The sequence below is a fragment of the Pygocentrus nattereri genome, chromosome 1 (genome assembly GCF_015220715.1).
Source record: "Pygocentrus nattereri isolate fPygNat1 chromosome 1, fPygNat1.pri, whole genome shotgun sequence".
In the NCBI taxonomy this organism is placed as follows: domain Eukaryota; kingdom Metazoa; phylum Chordata; class Actinopteri; order Characiformes; family Serrasalmidae; genus Pygocentrus; species Pygocentrus nattereri.
In genome coordinates this window covers 2,844,651-2,860,000 of record NC_051211.1, presented here as the reverse complement: position 1 = coordinate 2,860,000, position 15,350 = coordinate 2,844,651, and the positions used below count along the sequence as shown (strand labels likewise).

The window sequence follows — 15,350 nt, the reverse complement described above, 5'->3', positions numbered from 1 at the left end:
TGCGGTTTTTCGGAGACGGAGCGCCGGGGCAAAGGTTGAACCTGCTTGTCGGGCAGCGCGGACGGGCAGCGCCGCGTAGAATGGCTGCTGGAGAAAGAGAAGAAAGGGACACATGAATTCGGGATAGACTCGAGAGCGAGAGAGGTAAACATCCACACATCTCCCCTCTTTGTCTCCTCCTCGGCTCGGGGAAGGAAGGGGCTCTTTGTCTCGCAGGTGGATAAGAGGCTGAAGTTGGCTCCTTGTCCTAATTCCCCGTTCCACCTTAAACGGTGCAGCGGTTAACTTGCATTCTGGAGCCTCAGCGTGTAACTGCTGCACCACTTAAGGTGGAACGGGGAATTCGGCCAACTCCAGCCTTTTGAAATGATTATTAGGCAGAACATCAGGAATTATTTCACACCTTCTTTTTTTTTTCCGGTCCACCTTAAGTGGCCCTTCATACAACCGTTTAAGGTGGAACGGGAAATTCGAGCAACAACGCAATTCCACGTTTTGGAATTGTTGTTTTTAGGCGGAATTAGTCGGGACCAAAATGTCTGGATTTATTTCTTAAGGTCTCGCAAGAACCTTCCGTTCCACCTTAAATGGCCCAGCGGTTCCATGTAAGTTAACCGCCGCGCCGTTTAAGGTGGAACGACCGTCATAGCTAACTGACGTTAACGCGTTACCGTGTTATAACGTGTTAGTTGGGCGAACAAGGCGGTGCGGCGGGATTTATTGGTGATATTTATTTAATATATGCGAATATTAAATCAGAAAGCTCGTTATTTTTGTCTTGTTTTCGGTTTGGACAAATAATCCCCGCGTCTTCCGCAGCCATGTGTCCAAGCAGCCGTTTGTTTACGTTAGCTAACGGGCTAACTGGGTAGCATAACCCAGCCGGCCCGTCTTCGCTCATTTTACACCCTCTTTTTTTTGGCATTCTCGCCCCCTTAAAAGACGCAAGACCACCCTCTTTGTGTGCCGTCCACGGCTATAAAGCGATTAAGGACTGTATTTTTCGTGGACCACTCGTGCTGACGCATTTAAAGGAGAAGTCCACCAACATTTCCGAAATTTCTTCGTACTTCATTCGCTGGGATGTAGATCGTCACTCAGAGCGGGTTTAGTGTGAACCGGTCCAGACGTCTTTACAGTGGTGGTGATGGGAACCAGGCGTCACCATGACTACAAACACAGATATAGACACTTTATTTACCATCCAGAACCACCAGAGAACCTACACGAGTCTTCTGAGTTCATAAGGAATGTTGATGATGGAAAACAGTGGAAAATCTGGAATAATAAGTTAATAATAAGTTCCCTCCACCATGAATGGACTTTGGAAATTGTGTTTTGACTGAGCTTTTAGAGGTGGACGTCTGGTTCCTATCACCACCACTATGAACAATTCTGAACTGTGGACGGTTACAATGTTGGCACGCTGATGATGGTGAAATAGTGATAATTGTGGGAAAAAAAGTCAATTTTCTTTGAGGACGTCTTTGCCTCATAATGCATTATAATGTGTCCTTACTCCCTGAATGGATTTTAGAAATGTTTCAGGTCAAAATCTTCACAAAACTTCATTACCGTTTCATGTAGGTTGGTTAGTGTAGTGGGTAACACCTCTGCCTTCTACACTGTAGACTGAGGTTCAGTCCCCCGCCTGGGCAAACACCCTACACTATACCAATAAGAGTCCTTGGGCAAGACTCCTAACACCACCTTGGCCTCCCTGTGTAAAGTAATCAAATTGTAAGTCGCTCTGGATAAGAGCGTCAGCCAAATGCCGTAAATGTATATGTAGGAGCTTTCAGAGGTGGACGTCTGGTTCCTATCACCACCACTGTGAGCAAGTCTGGCTCTAGAAGGGAAGGTTTCTCACCAAACCAGTCCGAGTGACTTTGCATCTCAGCTATTTAATTGTGTAGAAATTTGGAGTTCCCCTGTAACATCACTGTACAGGTGAATGCACTGCTAGTAGTGGTTTGGACTATTATGACACCTGTTTAGTATGTTGGTGTGTTGGGTTGGGATGTAAATATTGGGAATGCATACACAGAATAAAGAAACGTGAAACTACATTCAGCATTTGAGAATGTTTGTAATAATTCCCCACGAAATTTAAAGAGTATGCCATCTTCAAAAACAAACAATCCGTACACGTTTATTAACCATTTTAAAATCACAGCTTGTGAACAAGCTTATTTACAGCCACCTACTAAAGCCTGAGTAGACTGATAAATCAATGTGATCGGTTATTAATCTCAGCGTTACTGAGCTCTGCTAAAGTCTGAGTAGACTGATAAATCAATGTGAACGGTTATTAATCTCAGCGTTACTGAGCTCTGCTAAAGCCTGAGTAGACTGATAAATCAATGTGATCGGTTATTAATCTCAGTGTTACTGAGCTCTGCTAAAGCCTGAGTAGACTGATAAATCAATGTGATCAGTTATTAATCTCAGCGTTACTGAGCTCTGCTAAAGCCTGAGTAGACTGATAAATCAATGTGATCAGTTATTAATCTGTGTTACTGAGCTCTGCTAAAGCCTGAGTAGACTGATAAATCAATGTGATCGGTTATTAATCTCAGCGTTACTGAGCTCTGCTAAAGACTGAGTAGACTGATAAATCAATGTGATCGGTTATTAATCTCAGCGTTACTGAGCTCTGCTAAAGCCTGAGTAGACTGATAAATCAATGTGATCGGTTATTAATCTCAGCGTTACTGAGCTCTGCTAAAGCCTGAGTAGACTGATAAATCAATGTGATCGGTTATTAATCTCAGCGTTACTGAGCTCTGCTAAAGCCTGAGTAGACTGATAAATCAATGTGATCGGTTATTAATCTCAGCGTTACTGAGCTCTGCTAAAGCCTGAGTAGACTGATAAATCAATGTGATCGGTTATTAATCTCAGCGTTACTGAGCTCTGCTAAAGTCTGAGTAGACTGATAAATCAATGTGATCAGTTATTAATCTCAGCGGTACTGAGCTCTGCTAAAGTCTGAGTAGACTGATAAATCAATGTGATCAGTTATTAATCTCAGTGTTACTGAGCTCTGCTAAAGCCTGAGTAGACTGATAAATCAATGTGATCAGTTATTAATCTCAGTGTTACTGAGCTCTGCTAAAGCCTGAGTAGAATGATAAATCGATGTGATCAGTTATTAATCTCAGCGTTACTGAGCTCTGCTAAAGCCTGAGTAGACTGATAAATCAATGTGATCAGTTATTAATCTCAGCGTTACTGAGCTCTGCTAAAGCCTGAGTAGACTGATAAATCAATGTGATCGGTTATTAATCTCAGCGTTACTGAGCTCTGCTAAAGCCTGAGTAGACTGATAAATCAATGTGATCGGTTATTAATCTCAGCGTTACTGAGCTCTGCTAAAGCCTGAGTAGACTGATAAATCAATATGATCGGTTATTAATCTCAGTATTACTGAGCTCTGCTAAAGCCTGAGTAGACTGATAAATCAATGTGATCGGTTATTAATCTCAGTGTTACTGAGCTCTGCTAAAGCCTGAGTAGACTGATAAATCAATGTGATCGGTTATTAATCTCAGCGTTACTGAGCTCTGCTAAAGACTGAGTAGACTGATAAATCAATGTGATCAGTTATTAATCTCAGTGTTACTGAGCTCTGCTAAAGCCTGAGTAGACTGATAAATCAATGTGATCAGTTATTAATCTCAGTGTTACTGAGCTCTGCTAAAGCCTGAGTAGAATGATAAATCAATGTGATCAGTTATTAATCTCAGCGTTACTGAGCTCTGCTAAAGCCTGAGTAGACTGATAAATCAATGTGATCGGTTATTAATCTCAGCGTTACTGAGCTCTGCTAAAGCCTGAGTAGACTGATAAATCAATGTGATCAGTTATTAATCTCAGCGTTACTGAGCTCTGCTAAAGCCTGAGTAGACTGATAAATCAATGTGATCAGTTATTAATCTCAGTGTTACTGAGCTCTGCTAAAGTCTGAGTAGACTGATAAATAAATGTGATCGGTTATTAATCTCAGTGTTACTGAGCTCTGCTAAAGCCTGAGTAGACTGATAAATCAATGTGATCGGTTATTAATCTCAGCGTTACTGAGCTCTGCTAAAGTCTGAGTAGACTGATAAATCAATGTGATCGGTTATTAATCTCAGAGTTACTGAGCTCTGCTAAAGCCTGAGTAGACTGATAAATCAATGTGATCAGTTATTAATCTCAGCGTTACTGAGCTCTGCTAAAGCCTGAGTAGACTGATAAATCAATGTGATCAGTTATTAATCTCAGCGTTACTGAGCTCTGCTAAAGCCTGAGTAGACTGATAAATCAATGTGATCAGTTATTAATCTCAGCGTTACTGAGCTCTGCTAAAGCCTGAGTATGATAAATCAATGTGATCAGTTATTAATCTCAGCGTTACTGAGCTCTGCTAAAGTCTGAGTTTTTCATGAAACATATTATCAACAACAAAAAGGAACAGTGTGAGATAAATAAAACATGCCTTATCAATATGTAATGTAAATATTGCTGTTGTCGGAACAAAACCTTGTATCTCCAAAATGGAAACTTTACAGGAGAAGGAAAAAACCTACTTCATTTTTAATGCAGTCAGACGACGTTCCAGGTCATTTTGCGCCGTTTCTTTTGGTCCATTCATCATGAAATTTACTCACAATGTAAAGAGCAACAGGCGTTTTCAGATGCGAGGTTTTCTTCTGACATGTTCCCTTTATGTGTTGTAGTGGAGAACATTAGTGAGTTCAGTGTTTAACCATCACTGCGTTCTCAGAGTGTTCAGCCTCATTTTGTTAGTATGTTCTTCTTGGGTTCAGCTGTCGTTTTAAAGGCGTCACCGTGAGGGAAAATGCTGTAACTTCTTGGATATTTATTGAAAACTTCCCGAAACTTGTTTTCAGCTGTAGCGAACATGGAAACTGTGTGTGGTGGAAAAGTACCTGTGTATGTGTGAATGTACAGCTTCTGGTTTGGTTGTAATACATCAGACCTGCCGAGTAAACGTGTTTGGCCGGCTGGATAGCTTCATTATCCAGTTTTGCACCCAGTGCCCTGAAATACCGAGTGTCGTTTTGGCTGCGTGTCTTATTCAAATGCTTATGATGCGAAAAAAAATAGAGGCACAGCATCAAAACTGTGGCTTATGACCTGGAATAGACGTTTACAGGAGTCCCACCTCCCTTAGTTACTGGTGCTGTGTCAGTCAAACTTTCTGCTGCCAGGCCACCTGATGATCAGGACTTTTCTCAGCCTGATAAAAGACGAATTTACTGCCACCACCGTTCTTACTGTACACTCTATATATACACCCTATATAGAGCCATGAGCACTCAAAGCACCTGCTGCTATTTATTTATTTATTTTTGCTTCGGATTGATGGAAAATGTGCATAAATGTGTCACACAAGGTTCTGTGTGGAACCTTTTTAAAATGGGTTCTTTATAGCACCAAAAAGGGTTCTCCACTTGTAACAGGCTTGACATCGTGACAATAGAAGAACCCTTTTGGGTGCTATATAAACCCATCCAGAGCACATGTTCCATCAATCTGAAGAACGCTTTTATGATACAAAGAACACTTCAGTCATGCAAAAGGTTCTTTGAGTGCTCATGGTTCTATATTGAACTCTCGTGAGGTGGAGTTTAGGGAACCAGCCCTGTGACCGGAAGGCTGCTGGTTCGATCCCTTGAGCTGACAGTATGTGGCTGAAGTGCCCTTGAGCAAGACGCCTAACCTCCCCGGGAGCTGTGGATAGGGCTGCCCACTGCTCCGGGCAAGTGTGCTCACTGCCCCCTAGTGTGTGTGCTCACTGGTGTGTATGTGGTGTTTCACTTCAGTACAGATACACCAAAAATACTAAAGTACAGAAACTCATTACATTTACTCAGATACTCAGTTACTCAGTTACTGTCCACTGCTGGTTTTCCACATTACTGCAGACGTCACTGCTGCACGAAGCTCAGCCAGGCTGCGTCAGGTGAGGTTGAAGTAGGATCTCGACGGCTTGATTGGAGACGTGTCGGTGAAGTCTGCCTGTCCCGCTTAACTTTTCAATGTGCATCTGTTCTTCCTGACAGCTGAGGAAGAGGATGGTGAGCAGCCAACCCAAATACGAGCTAATCCAGGAGGTGGGGCGGGGCAGCTACGGGGTGGTGTACGAGGCGGTGGTGCAGCGGACAGGGGCTCGCGTGGCCGTGAAGAAGATCCGCTGCCACTCTCCCGAGAACGTGGAGCTCGCCCTGCGCGAGTTCTGGGCCCTCAGCAGCATCCAGAGCCAACACCCCAACGTGATCCACCTGGAGGAGTGCGTGCTCCAGAGAGACGGCCTGGCCCAGAGGATGAGCCACGGGTCCAACTCCTCTCTGTACCTGGAGGTATGTCTGCAGGGAGTTATGGGACATTGGAGGTTGCAGAAGGGATAGTTCTAGTGTATTTCTAGTGTCGTTTTTTATGTAAGTTTATTTTTTTTCATCTAATCTGTGTCTGTTGCATCTATACTACACACAAACAGATGGTTCTTCAAGGGTTCTTTAGTAAAGAATATGCTTCTATATAGAACTATGACCATTCGCAGAACCCTTTGCATGGAGGCTTATTTGCACTGTTAATGTGTTGGAGATGGTTCTGTAAAGGGTTCTGTGTAGCACCAGAAGGGGTATTTTATTGTTACAGGCTTGACATCGTGACAAAAGAAGAACCATTTCCAAAAAGGTTCTATATAGAACTATCTACAGCACATCCTCCATCCGTCTGAAAAATGCTTTAGCAATAAAAGGAGCCATGTAATCATGGAAAGGGTTCTCTGAATGTTCATGGTCCTCCATAGAACCATTTTCTTTACTGAAGAGCCCTTGAAGAACCATGTTTTTGTGTAGGGCTCGACCAGTATGTGTTTTTCTGGTGTTAGTGCAATATAAATAATTGCGATGAAACATTTTAATTGTCTGTTTTCTTTGTTTTATGTAACTAGTGAAGTCCAGAGCAGCTGAATTGGCTAATTAGCTGAGTTTTTTTTTTTTAGCTCTTTACTTTGCAGCTAATTGCACTGCACTACACTCCGCATAACAGGTGTCTACAGTCAAACAGAGCTTATATTTATTCTCGAAAATATGGGCGAAAAAACGTAGCATTATCTATATTTTAAATAAATAAATTTACAACCATTTGTCACTGTAGAATTAGACCTCCTCATTTAACCCCCACATACATGCACACTAGGGGGCAGTGAGCACACTTGCCTGAAGCAGTGGGCAGCCCTATCCATGGTGCCTGGGGAGCAGTTGGGGGTTAGGTGTCTTGCTCAAGGGCACTTCAGTCATGGACTGTCAGATGAGGGGGTCGAACCGGCGACCTTCCGATCACAGGGCTGGTTCCCTGACCTCCAGCCCACGACTGCCTCTATAATAATACCTGTCCCCATAAGATGCAGACGTTACCTTTAGTGTTTTAGCACACAGTTAAAAAGATCTACTTCTCTTATTTACATCAGCTCAAGCCAACTAACAAACTCTTCAGGCTCACGCTTTGCTGTGGTACAATAAGATTGCGAAATCTAACAAGTGTGGACAATAATTGCGGTCAGGCGATTATGTAATAACTGACATGCCTACCAGTCCGGGTAAAGTGTCTATCGCCAGACAAGCAAGCCATGATTTGTTTTTAGTTGGGAAAATTTATCAGAAGACAATTTTTACATAAAAAGAATATTAAGCATTAAGCATAATGTTGGTGGTACATTTTTAAAGCAAACTTTAAATGACTAAGTTTGAATGCTGCTGGTCAAGTGACATGATTTGCACATTTTTTTTTTTTTGTACTTCTTATTGCACACTTTCTATTTATTTGCTGAGTTTAATGTATTGGTGTTGGGGGTGGGGTGTGGCCATGTTTGCACAGGACAATTTCCCCCATAAATGTGTTAAATTCAGTAGTTGTGCATTAACTTGTGCTGGGGTGTGTTCACCGTAGAGGATGTGTTACTTATTTTCAAACACTTGCATATTAAGATCGTATGAGCCAGGCTTTGATTTTGCTAAGCACCTGTGTTCAGCCGGCATCAAAGCCTGTGTAATGTTTCTCTCGTAATTATTATTATTATTGATCATTATTTCTGCAGTTTTTGGTACCATAAAGATCGGTTTCTTGAGTCTTTAGTTTGTGACCTTAATATTATTAGGTGTAAAAGTGAACCCTCCGGCGATCAATAACAGAAACGCTGAAAAAGAGAAAGAGAATATTATTGGTTTTACTCAGCCAGCAATCCAGGTTCCAGCCAAGTGAGTGGGCCATGAGCCAGGCTCTTGGCTCTGATTGGCTTTATGTCAAACGAGTCGAGGTCGGACATCGAGCCGGGAGAGTTTCCGTCAGTCATTGTTTTGTTACAGATGTGCAACAGAAACCTGTTGGCTGAAGAAACAAGAGGGGGAAGGAGTTTCAACAGCTGCCCACTGGTTTCTATTAGTAGAGCACTTTTGACTGTTCAGGTTTCAGTTCTTTTCTATTCTGCGTTCAGAGAAACACATCAACATTATTCCCCTTGGTAATTGGCTACAGATGCAGCTGAGAGAGGTTAGTTGTTGCTGGAGTACAGCTTCCCTGCTGTAATGTTTTCTCTGCTCTAACACGTCCAGTTCTCCTCAGAAGAGGCCGCGAAAAGTTTATAGGCTTCATCAGGTGTGTTGGGATAAGATAAGATAAGATGCCTTTATTGTCATTGTACAACGAAATTGAGCAGCAGTCCAACGGCACTTTCTACATGCAAAATAATTAAACAAAAGGCTGAAATATATAAAGTGCAGATTTAAAGGGAAAAAAAGTGTAAAAAAAATCTTAAATATGAAGAAAAAGGACTACAAAACTATATATTCTAAACAGACAATAGACAAGTGAGGTAGCAGTTATTGCACATTCCTTGGATAGCTTATAGAGTCATATGATCTTGCACATCTTAAGAATTATTGCACAGAAAGAATACAGATTATAGATTATAGATTACACACTCCAGAGCAAATGAATAATCAATAGAACAGAGGTGGAGTGGAACACTGGAACAGTGTAAAGTGTTCCCTGTCAGGTTTCCAGACCCACACTGGGCCTAAACGTGGACCTGAAGGATTTTCAATAGTGATTCACTGGCTGTGTTTACACGCAAAGGTTTTTGCCAGTCCGATTGAATAGACAAGTAATCAGATCCAGGCTCATGCGCTTGCATAGAGATCTGCTTAGTGTAGATGTTACCATGACGACCAGCATCACGTGAGTCCAGTCAGAGTGAGATGAGCAGCAGTGAGCAGTGCTTGTTTTTGACTGCTTTAAAATGTCAGCCTCAGGAAAACGTCCTTCACACGTCTTTATTAAAGAAGGCTGAGAGGAAGACGTCGTGCGCTGAGACACATAAGCTGGACGTCCGTCCCACCGCCGTCTTTTAAAGATCAGAGCATGAACTTCGTCTCCTCTGCAGACCAGTTTCTGCTCCGCCGTGTTGAACGGTATAAACTCTCACTGTGACGCGACGCTCATGCAGAACGGACTGAAACTTTCCGATAGGGAATGTAATCGGATACAGACGTTTACATGGATATTATTCTTCTATTTAACGGAATAATAAGAGGTTTTCCCACCTCGATCAGTCGGATAGAAATTGTATTCCCAGTGGGCTTAAACAGACTAGACTATTCTGATCGAGGTTTTTACATGGATGTATTCTGTTTGAGCTGTTAGTCTGATTATTAACAAATTATTAGGCTGCCTGTAAACGTGGCTATTGTTGGCATTGCAGTGTAGTCAAAAATGAGACATAATCCAAGGGATTATTTTGGCAAACCATCTTTATCCACAGTGCTCTGTTTTTTTAGAGGCCATGGAGAACATCGGACGTTGCACCCAGAGTCTATTGCTGTGTTCATGACAAATGGGAACTTGAAGTTTTACACCTTGGAACTTCCTGCTTCTCACCTCAGTGTGTTCATTTGGCCTCAAATGCCTGTGGTTGCACAACAAAGGATGCTCACAGTAAAGTAGTCCTGGTTTGCCACAGAAATCTTGCACTTTACCTTCCGCTTGTCTGTGTATCTCGATGTATTTTGTGATCATATAGCACAGAGATCAGCAGTCTTGTCCTCACAGGGCAGCTGTGACAGCAGGTTTTTGTTCCAACCGAGCGGGAGCTCGCCTCATAAACGATCAACTGTTTGGAGACTGAAATTGAGGCTGTTTGTGTTGAAGCTTTGTTGTAGCGTATTATAAATAAATATTAACTCAAAAGCCTGCTTAAAAACACAACTTCTTATTGGCAGCGCATTATGCTCCTATGCCGTGTTCAAGTGCTGTCTCATAATTACAACTCTGAGAGGCCGTTGAGAAGCTCTGGATTACTGAGTGGGAATTACGCAGTTGAAGGAACGTTCAAGTGGGTTTTTTGTACTTGGAAGTCGGAAACCTCCCAGTTGTGATTCGCTCATGCGTGCAGCTTATAGTCCACTGAAGTTTAGACGGCTCCAGCACTTCCAGTTTAGACTATTTTCACCTCCGCATTTAACCCATTCATGCAGTGAAACACCACATACACACTAGGGGGCAGTGAGCACACTTGCCCTGAGTGGTGGGCAGCCCGTCCACGGCGACCAGGGAGCAGTCGGGAGTTAGGTCCTTCTATTTTGGTAATCCTTCTGCTTTGGCTTTATAAGATCTTAGTGCAGCCTTTGATACCGTTGACCACAAGATTTTACTCCAGCATCTTGAATGCTGGGTCGGCCTCTCGGGCTCAGTTTTAGAATGGTCTAAGTCTTATTTAAGTAAAAGGCAGTTCATGGTTTCACTGAGAAATTATTCATCAAAAAGATTTGCCGGTTCTTGTGGAGTCCCTCAAGGTTCAGTCTTGGGGCCTTTGCTTTTCTTTTTGTACATGGTACCTCTAGGTGATGTCAATAGGCAGCATAGTATATATTTTCATAGCTATGCCGACGACACCCAGCTATAAATTTCTATTCCTTCTGATGATCAAGACGCTGTAGACAGACTAACCAGCTTTGTGTCAGGTATCTCTCAGTGGATGTCACAATTTTCTACAATTAAATGATAAACTGAAATACTGATCGTTGGTAAAGAAACTCAGAGAAAGAATTATTTATGAGAAACTTCTTTAGCTTCTTTAGTTCTTTAGCTTCATTTAGCTTCTACCAAACATGAAGTAGGAAACCTGGGTGTGGTCTTAGACTCAGAGCTCTTTTTTTATCCCGCATGTAAACACGGTCGCTAAAGTAGCTTTTTATGATTTAAGAAATGTCGCTAAAGTTCTGCCTTTTCTCTCTCAGAGCGACGCAGAGAAACTTGTTCATGTCTTTGTTACAGCAGAGTTGATCACTGTAATGATCTTCTTACTGAACTTCCTAAGAAAACAAGACATCCTTCATAACTCGTACAAAATGATCCAACATCCTAACAGAGACAACACAGAGAGATCAGATCAGTCCCACTTTAAAAGAGCTGCACTGGCTGCCTGAATCACTCAGGATAGATTTCAAGGCCCTGCTACTGGTCTTTAAAGCTCAGAACAACCCTAAAGCACCTGCTTACATCACAGATTGTCCTCTGTTTATGTTCCGGCACGTAATCTAAGATCTGCAGATTGTGGCCTTCTGTAGACGCCCTCTGTAAAACACAGAAAACCTGGAGAGACTCTTTCAGTTGTTCTTCTAAACTGTGGAGCTCAGTTCAGCTTTTATTAGACAGTTAAGCTCAGTGCTCACTTTTAAGAAGCACTTAAAAACGTCTCTAACTCATTTAATTAAAACTGGATGTCGCCTGGTTTTTATCTTCTAATTTAATCGTTTTCATTTTCTACTGATTCTAATTAAATACTAATGATTTCCTTTATAAGTGTTTTGTCACCAGTCTGTAAAGCACTTTGAGCTGCCACCAGCATGAAAAGTGCTATATAAATAAAATTATTATTAATTATTATTGCTTAAGGGCACTGCAGTCACATAATGTTGGCTCAGGGGATCAAACCGTTGACCTTCCGGTCACAGGGCTGATTCCCTGACCTCCAGCCCATGACTGCCCCAAACCACAGTGCGGTTGCATTGGCTGGGAATTGGGTCTCTGGGTCTCCCGTGTGGCAGGTGAGAGTTCTACCACTCAACCCCCAGTGCAAAGACAAGAAACCCAGGCCATGGCGGTGAGAGCAGCCACTAGACCACCAGGGATAGCGTAGAGCTGTGCTATGTTCCTGTCTGGTTTCAATCTGGGGACCGTTTGTGTGTTAGGTGAATGATGACCACTACGCTACCAAAACGCTCGTTAATTACAAAGCCTGTCAGGTACAAAGTCAGAGGAATTAGACCAGGTAAAGCACCAATGATGGAGCTGGAAAACCTGCAGTGTCAAAGAACAGAAGGAAACCGAACCACCCCTGAATGCCCTGCCGTAAGTGTTAGAGCTCTGTGTACGTCCCACCACCCACTCCGTGCGATGGACCAGTCATTTATAGGGGGAGGTCTCAGAACCAACGAGGTGGTGAATGAGTTCAGTTTATTGAGCAAACTCAAACCACACCGATGAAGTCTCAAACCGAACGACGCAGCTTTTTAACCAAGCACTGAGTAAACCTGGTCGACTGAAATGTTTCGGAAGGGTGTAGGACATTCATAACATCTTACATAAGCACTTCCTTTAAATCAACATTCATGAAGTATACTTGTTTTACATGACCTTAACATGGACTGGTACGAGAGACGGAGAAAACTGAGAGACAGTTTTCAAAATAAGTCCTCATTATTTCGAAAAACAGTATTTTCAGGGAAATGCCTCATTTTTGGACAGCCAAAATAAAAATGACCTTGCTTTACCGCTTTGGTCAAAGTGCTTGGACCCTTCTTTGTTGTTAAAAAGAATTTCTTCTTGAGCATTCGTATATTGCATTTTTATTCTTTTTCATTTTTACTCTGTTTTCTTTAAAATGTTAATGCGCCAAAGGGGTTAATTCAACAGTACATTGTTGAGAAAAGTGGTTTTTATCCCAAGTTAAACTTTCTTGGGGTTAAATGCTAAAACTCTCATTGATATTCTGGCTCGCTCATGATATTGAAGAAGGCACAAGTATAACTGTGCATTGATTATCTTAATTGACACTCTTTGAGGCTGAACAGTGCACCGGTATCCCGAGGATTAATAAACTCTGTTTTATCTTTACCTCAGAAGTGATGGAAGATAGGAAGACTGAAAAGCATGTTATGTGGATCTTATGTGGATCTTTAAATTGCAGTGCAATTTAGTCTATTTACATTCGTGTGGCTGTCCAGCATCTACAGCGAATGGATGAGTATAATGGCCTGTAGGATTCCTCCCAGCTTGAGTGAGGACATAAGGGATGGGCATGGCATGCTGCACAAGAGGGATGAAGCAGAGACTGAAGCCGCCTCGTTCTCTCCACATCAGCTCAGTTAATCTGCGGCTCAAACACTGTATTACACGCTCCATGCCTATTAACGTTTTTCCTTGTTAATCTAATTAGTGCTCGATGAGTTCGCGCACACGATAAACAGGTTCTCAGCACATCTTGAGCGCAGCTGCTGTTTTCTGGGAGGAGGAGAGGAAGATCGGGTGCTTGTTGTGACGGACGCCACGCAGCTGCCCGCGTCTTGGCAGTCGCACAGGAAGCTGGAAGAAGCTCAAAGAGAGAAACTTTGGCCAGCGCTGTTTGTCGGATGTGACTAGAGAAAAAGTGCTCAGTTCACGTTTTAGGATCGGAAACATTTTGTCCTGGTTTTCGTACTTTAAAGATCAATACGGTTTGTTTTTGGAATTAGACACAGCGACTAGCAGTCATGTCAAAATAATGTAAAATAAGGCTTCGTTCACTAAGCAGGCCAAAGTGGTCCCAATCTGATTGTTTAGTTTGGCTGTTCAGATTATCTTTTAAATGTGATCTGTAAACAACAAGAGTCGGAACAGACCAGCTCCTAAACTGAGCCACATGCCCAAAAGAACAGCGTCTTGCTGCGTCACGCGGCTCATCCAGAGGTAAACAATCACAACTGCCAACGAACGCCAGTCGCTCCCGGAGGACCAGCTTCATCTTCACCAGCATCCCAGGAGCTTCACTGACTGACAGCTGGGCTCAGCACCCAGAATGTGTTGGAGCTCACCGTAAAAAGGGCGCGGTCACTTCTTCAGTTCGCATCCGGGGATTCTTTAAACTTTAATTTCAGACTTTTCTCTGTTTTTTGACGCTCTTTCTCCTGCGGCCGCATTCGGACAGTTCTTTCTAAATCTCTTCAAACACAAAGGGTTCTGGATGCGTCTCTTCTGTTTTTGTGCAGAAACATCAGCCCACATGTTTGAGTCTCAACAGCACAAAAATCGGATGAATGTCGAGTTGGATTGACGTAAAAGTCGCGTGAATTCCGATCTTGCTGTTGAGGAGATTTACATTAAGACATGCAGGACGTGTTTACAGTACAGACCTTGACAGTGAAATATGAGGACAGAGTAATCGGTCATTAATCTTAATCAGGGTAGAACATTCAGCTAATCGTGATATTGATTTGAGGTCATATTGCTCAGCACTGGCCTACACCACGATTTTAGGCCTGAATTTACATGCACTTAATAATCCAATAACTGCGGTATTTGTCAGATTGAAACGTCAGTCTGACGTCTGTTTTCCTGATGCTGATAGGAGTATGTCACTGTGCACGCTGAGCCTACAGTGCCAGAAAATGACAACATTCTGCTTGTGGCTCCTGCATTTTATTTTTTCCTGGAAAATGAGGTGGCACAACCAAAAACAAAGCTCTTGGCACAATCGTGGCAGTGTTTTGCATGGAAAGCAATCTCATCTGAAGGCAGGTCAGTCAACATGTGTCAGGCCAAATTACAGTACCGAGACCAGTCAAACGGCCTTTAAGCACAAGTTATTCATTTTCCAGTATCAGTTTCAGAGTTAATGCGTTTTTATGGTTTAGGAATGTTCAGTGAGTCTCTCTTTCCCTTCATTCCAGCTTCCATTCTTTTCAGGAGACTCACTTTCAGCTCCTTAAAGAATCTGCAGACACGCCACCAAAGCTCAGTCTTAGAAGTTGGTTACACTTAATCTTATATCTCAAACATCTCGTCTAGGAGTTTTGGATTAGAGGGTTTAGAGGGTTTGGATCGTTGCTTGTGTGAATCCCATTTCACCTCTCGCCTCTACCACTGAGCCCTACCCGTCTGTTTTGCCTGTTCACGTCTAGGGGTCGGGTGTCCCGGGTTCTTGTTGAGATAGAGGGGTGGGGCGAAGTCCTAGGGCTACATGACCCTCCAAACGGACGTTTTTCAGAAACTCCAAACAGAGAGATATGAGGAAAAAAAGC

At 42.7% G+C, this 15,350-nt stretch overlaps 1 protein-coding gene across 1 annotated transcript in view; it reads left to right on the top strand.

Annotated features, from left to right (window-relative positions):
• Positions 1 to 15,350, top strand: part of pdik1l (PDLIM1 interacting kinase 1 like) — a 28,425-nt gene that overhangs the window by 352 nt on the left and 12,723 nt on the right. The window contains exons 1-2 of the mRNA XM_017721422.2: positions 1 to 144; positions 6,075 to 6,371. The exon at positions 1 to 144 is cut by the window's left edge and continues 352 nt beyond it. Coding sequence (XP_017576911.1) covers positions 6,087 to 6,371 — 285 coding nt within the window. The 5' untranslated portion in view covers positions 1 to 144; positions 6,075 to 6,086. The remainder of the gene's footprint in view (positions 145 to 6,074; positions 6,372 to 15,350) is intronic.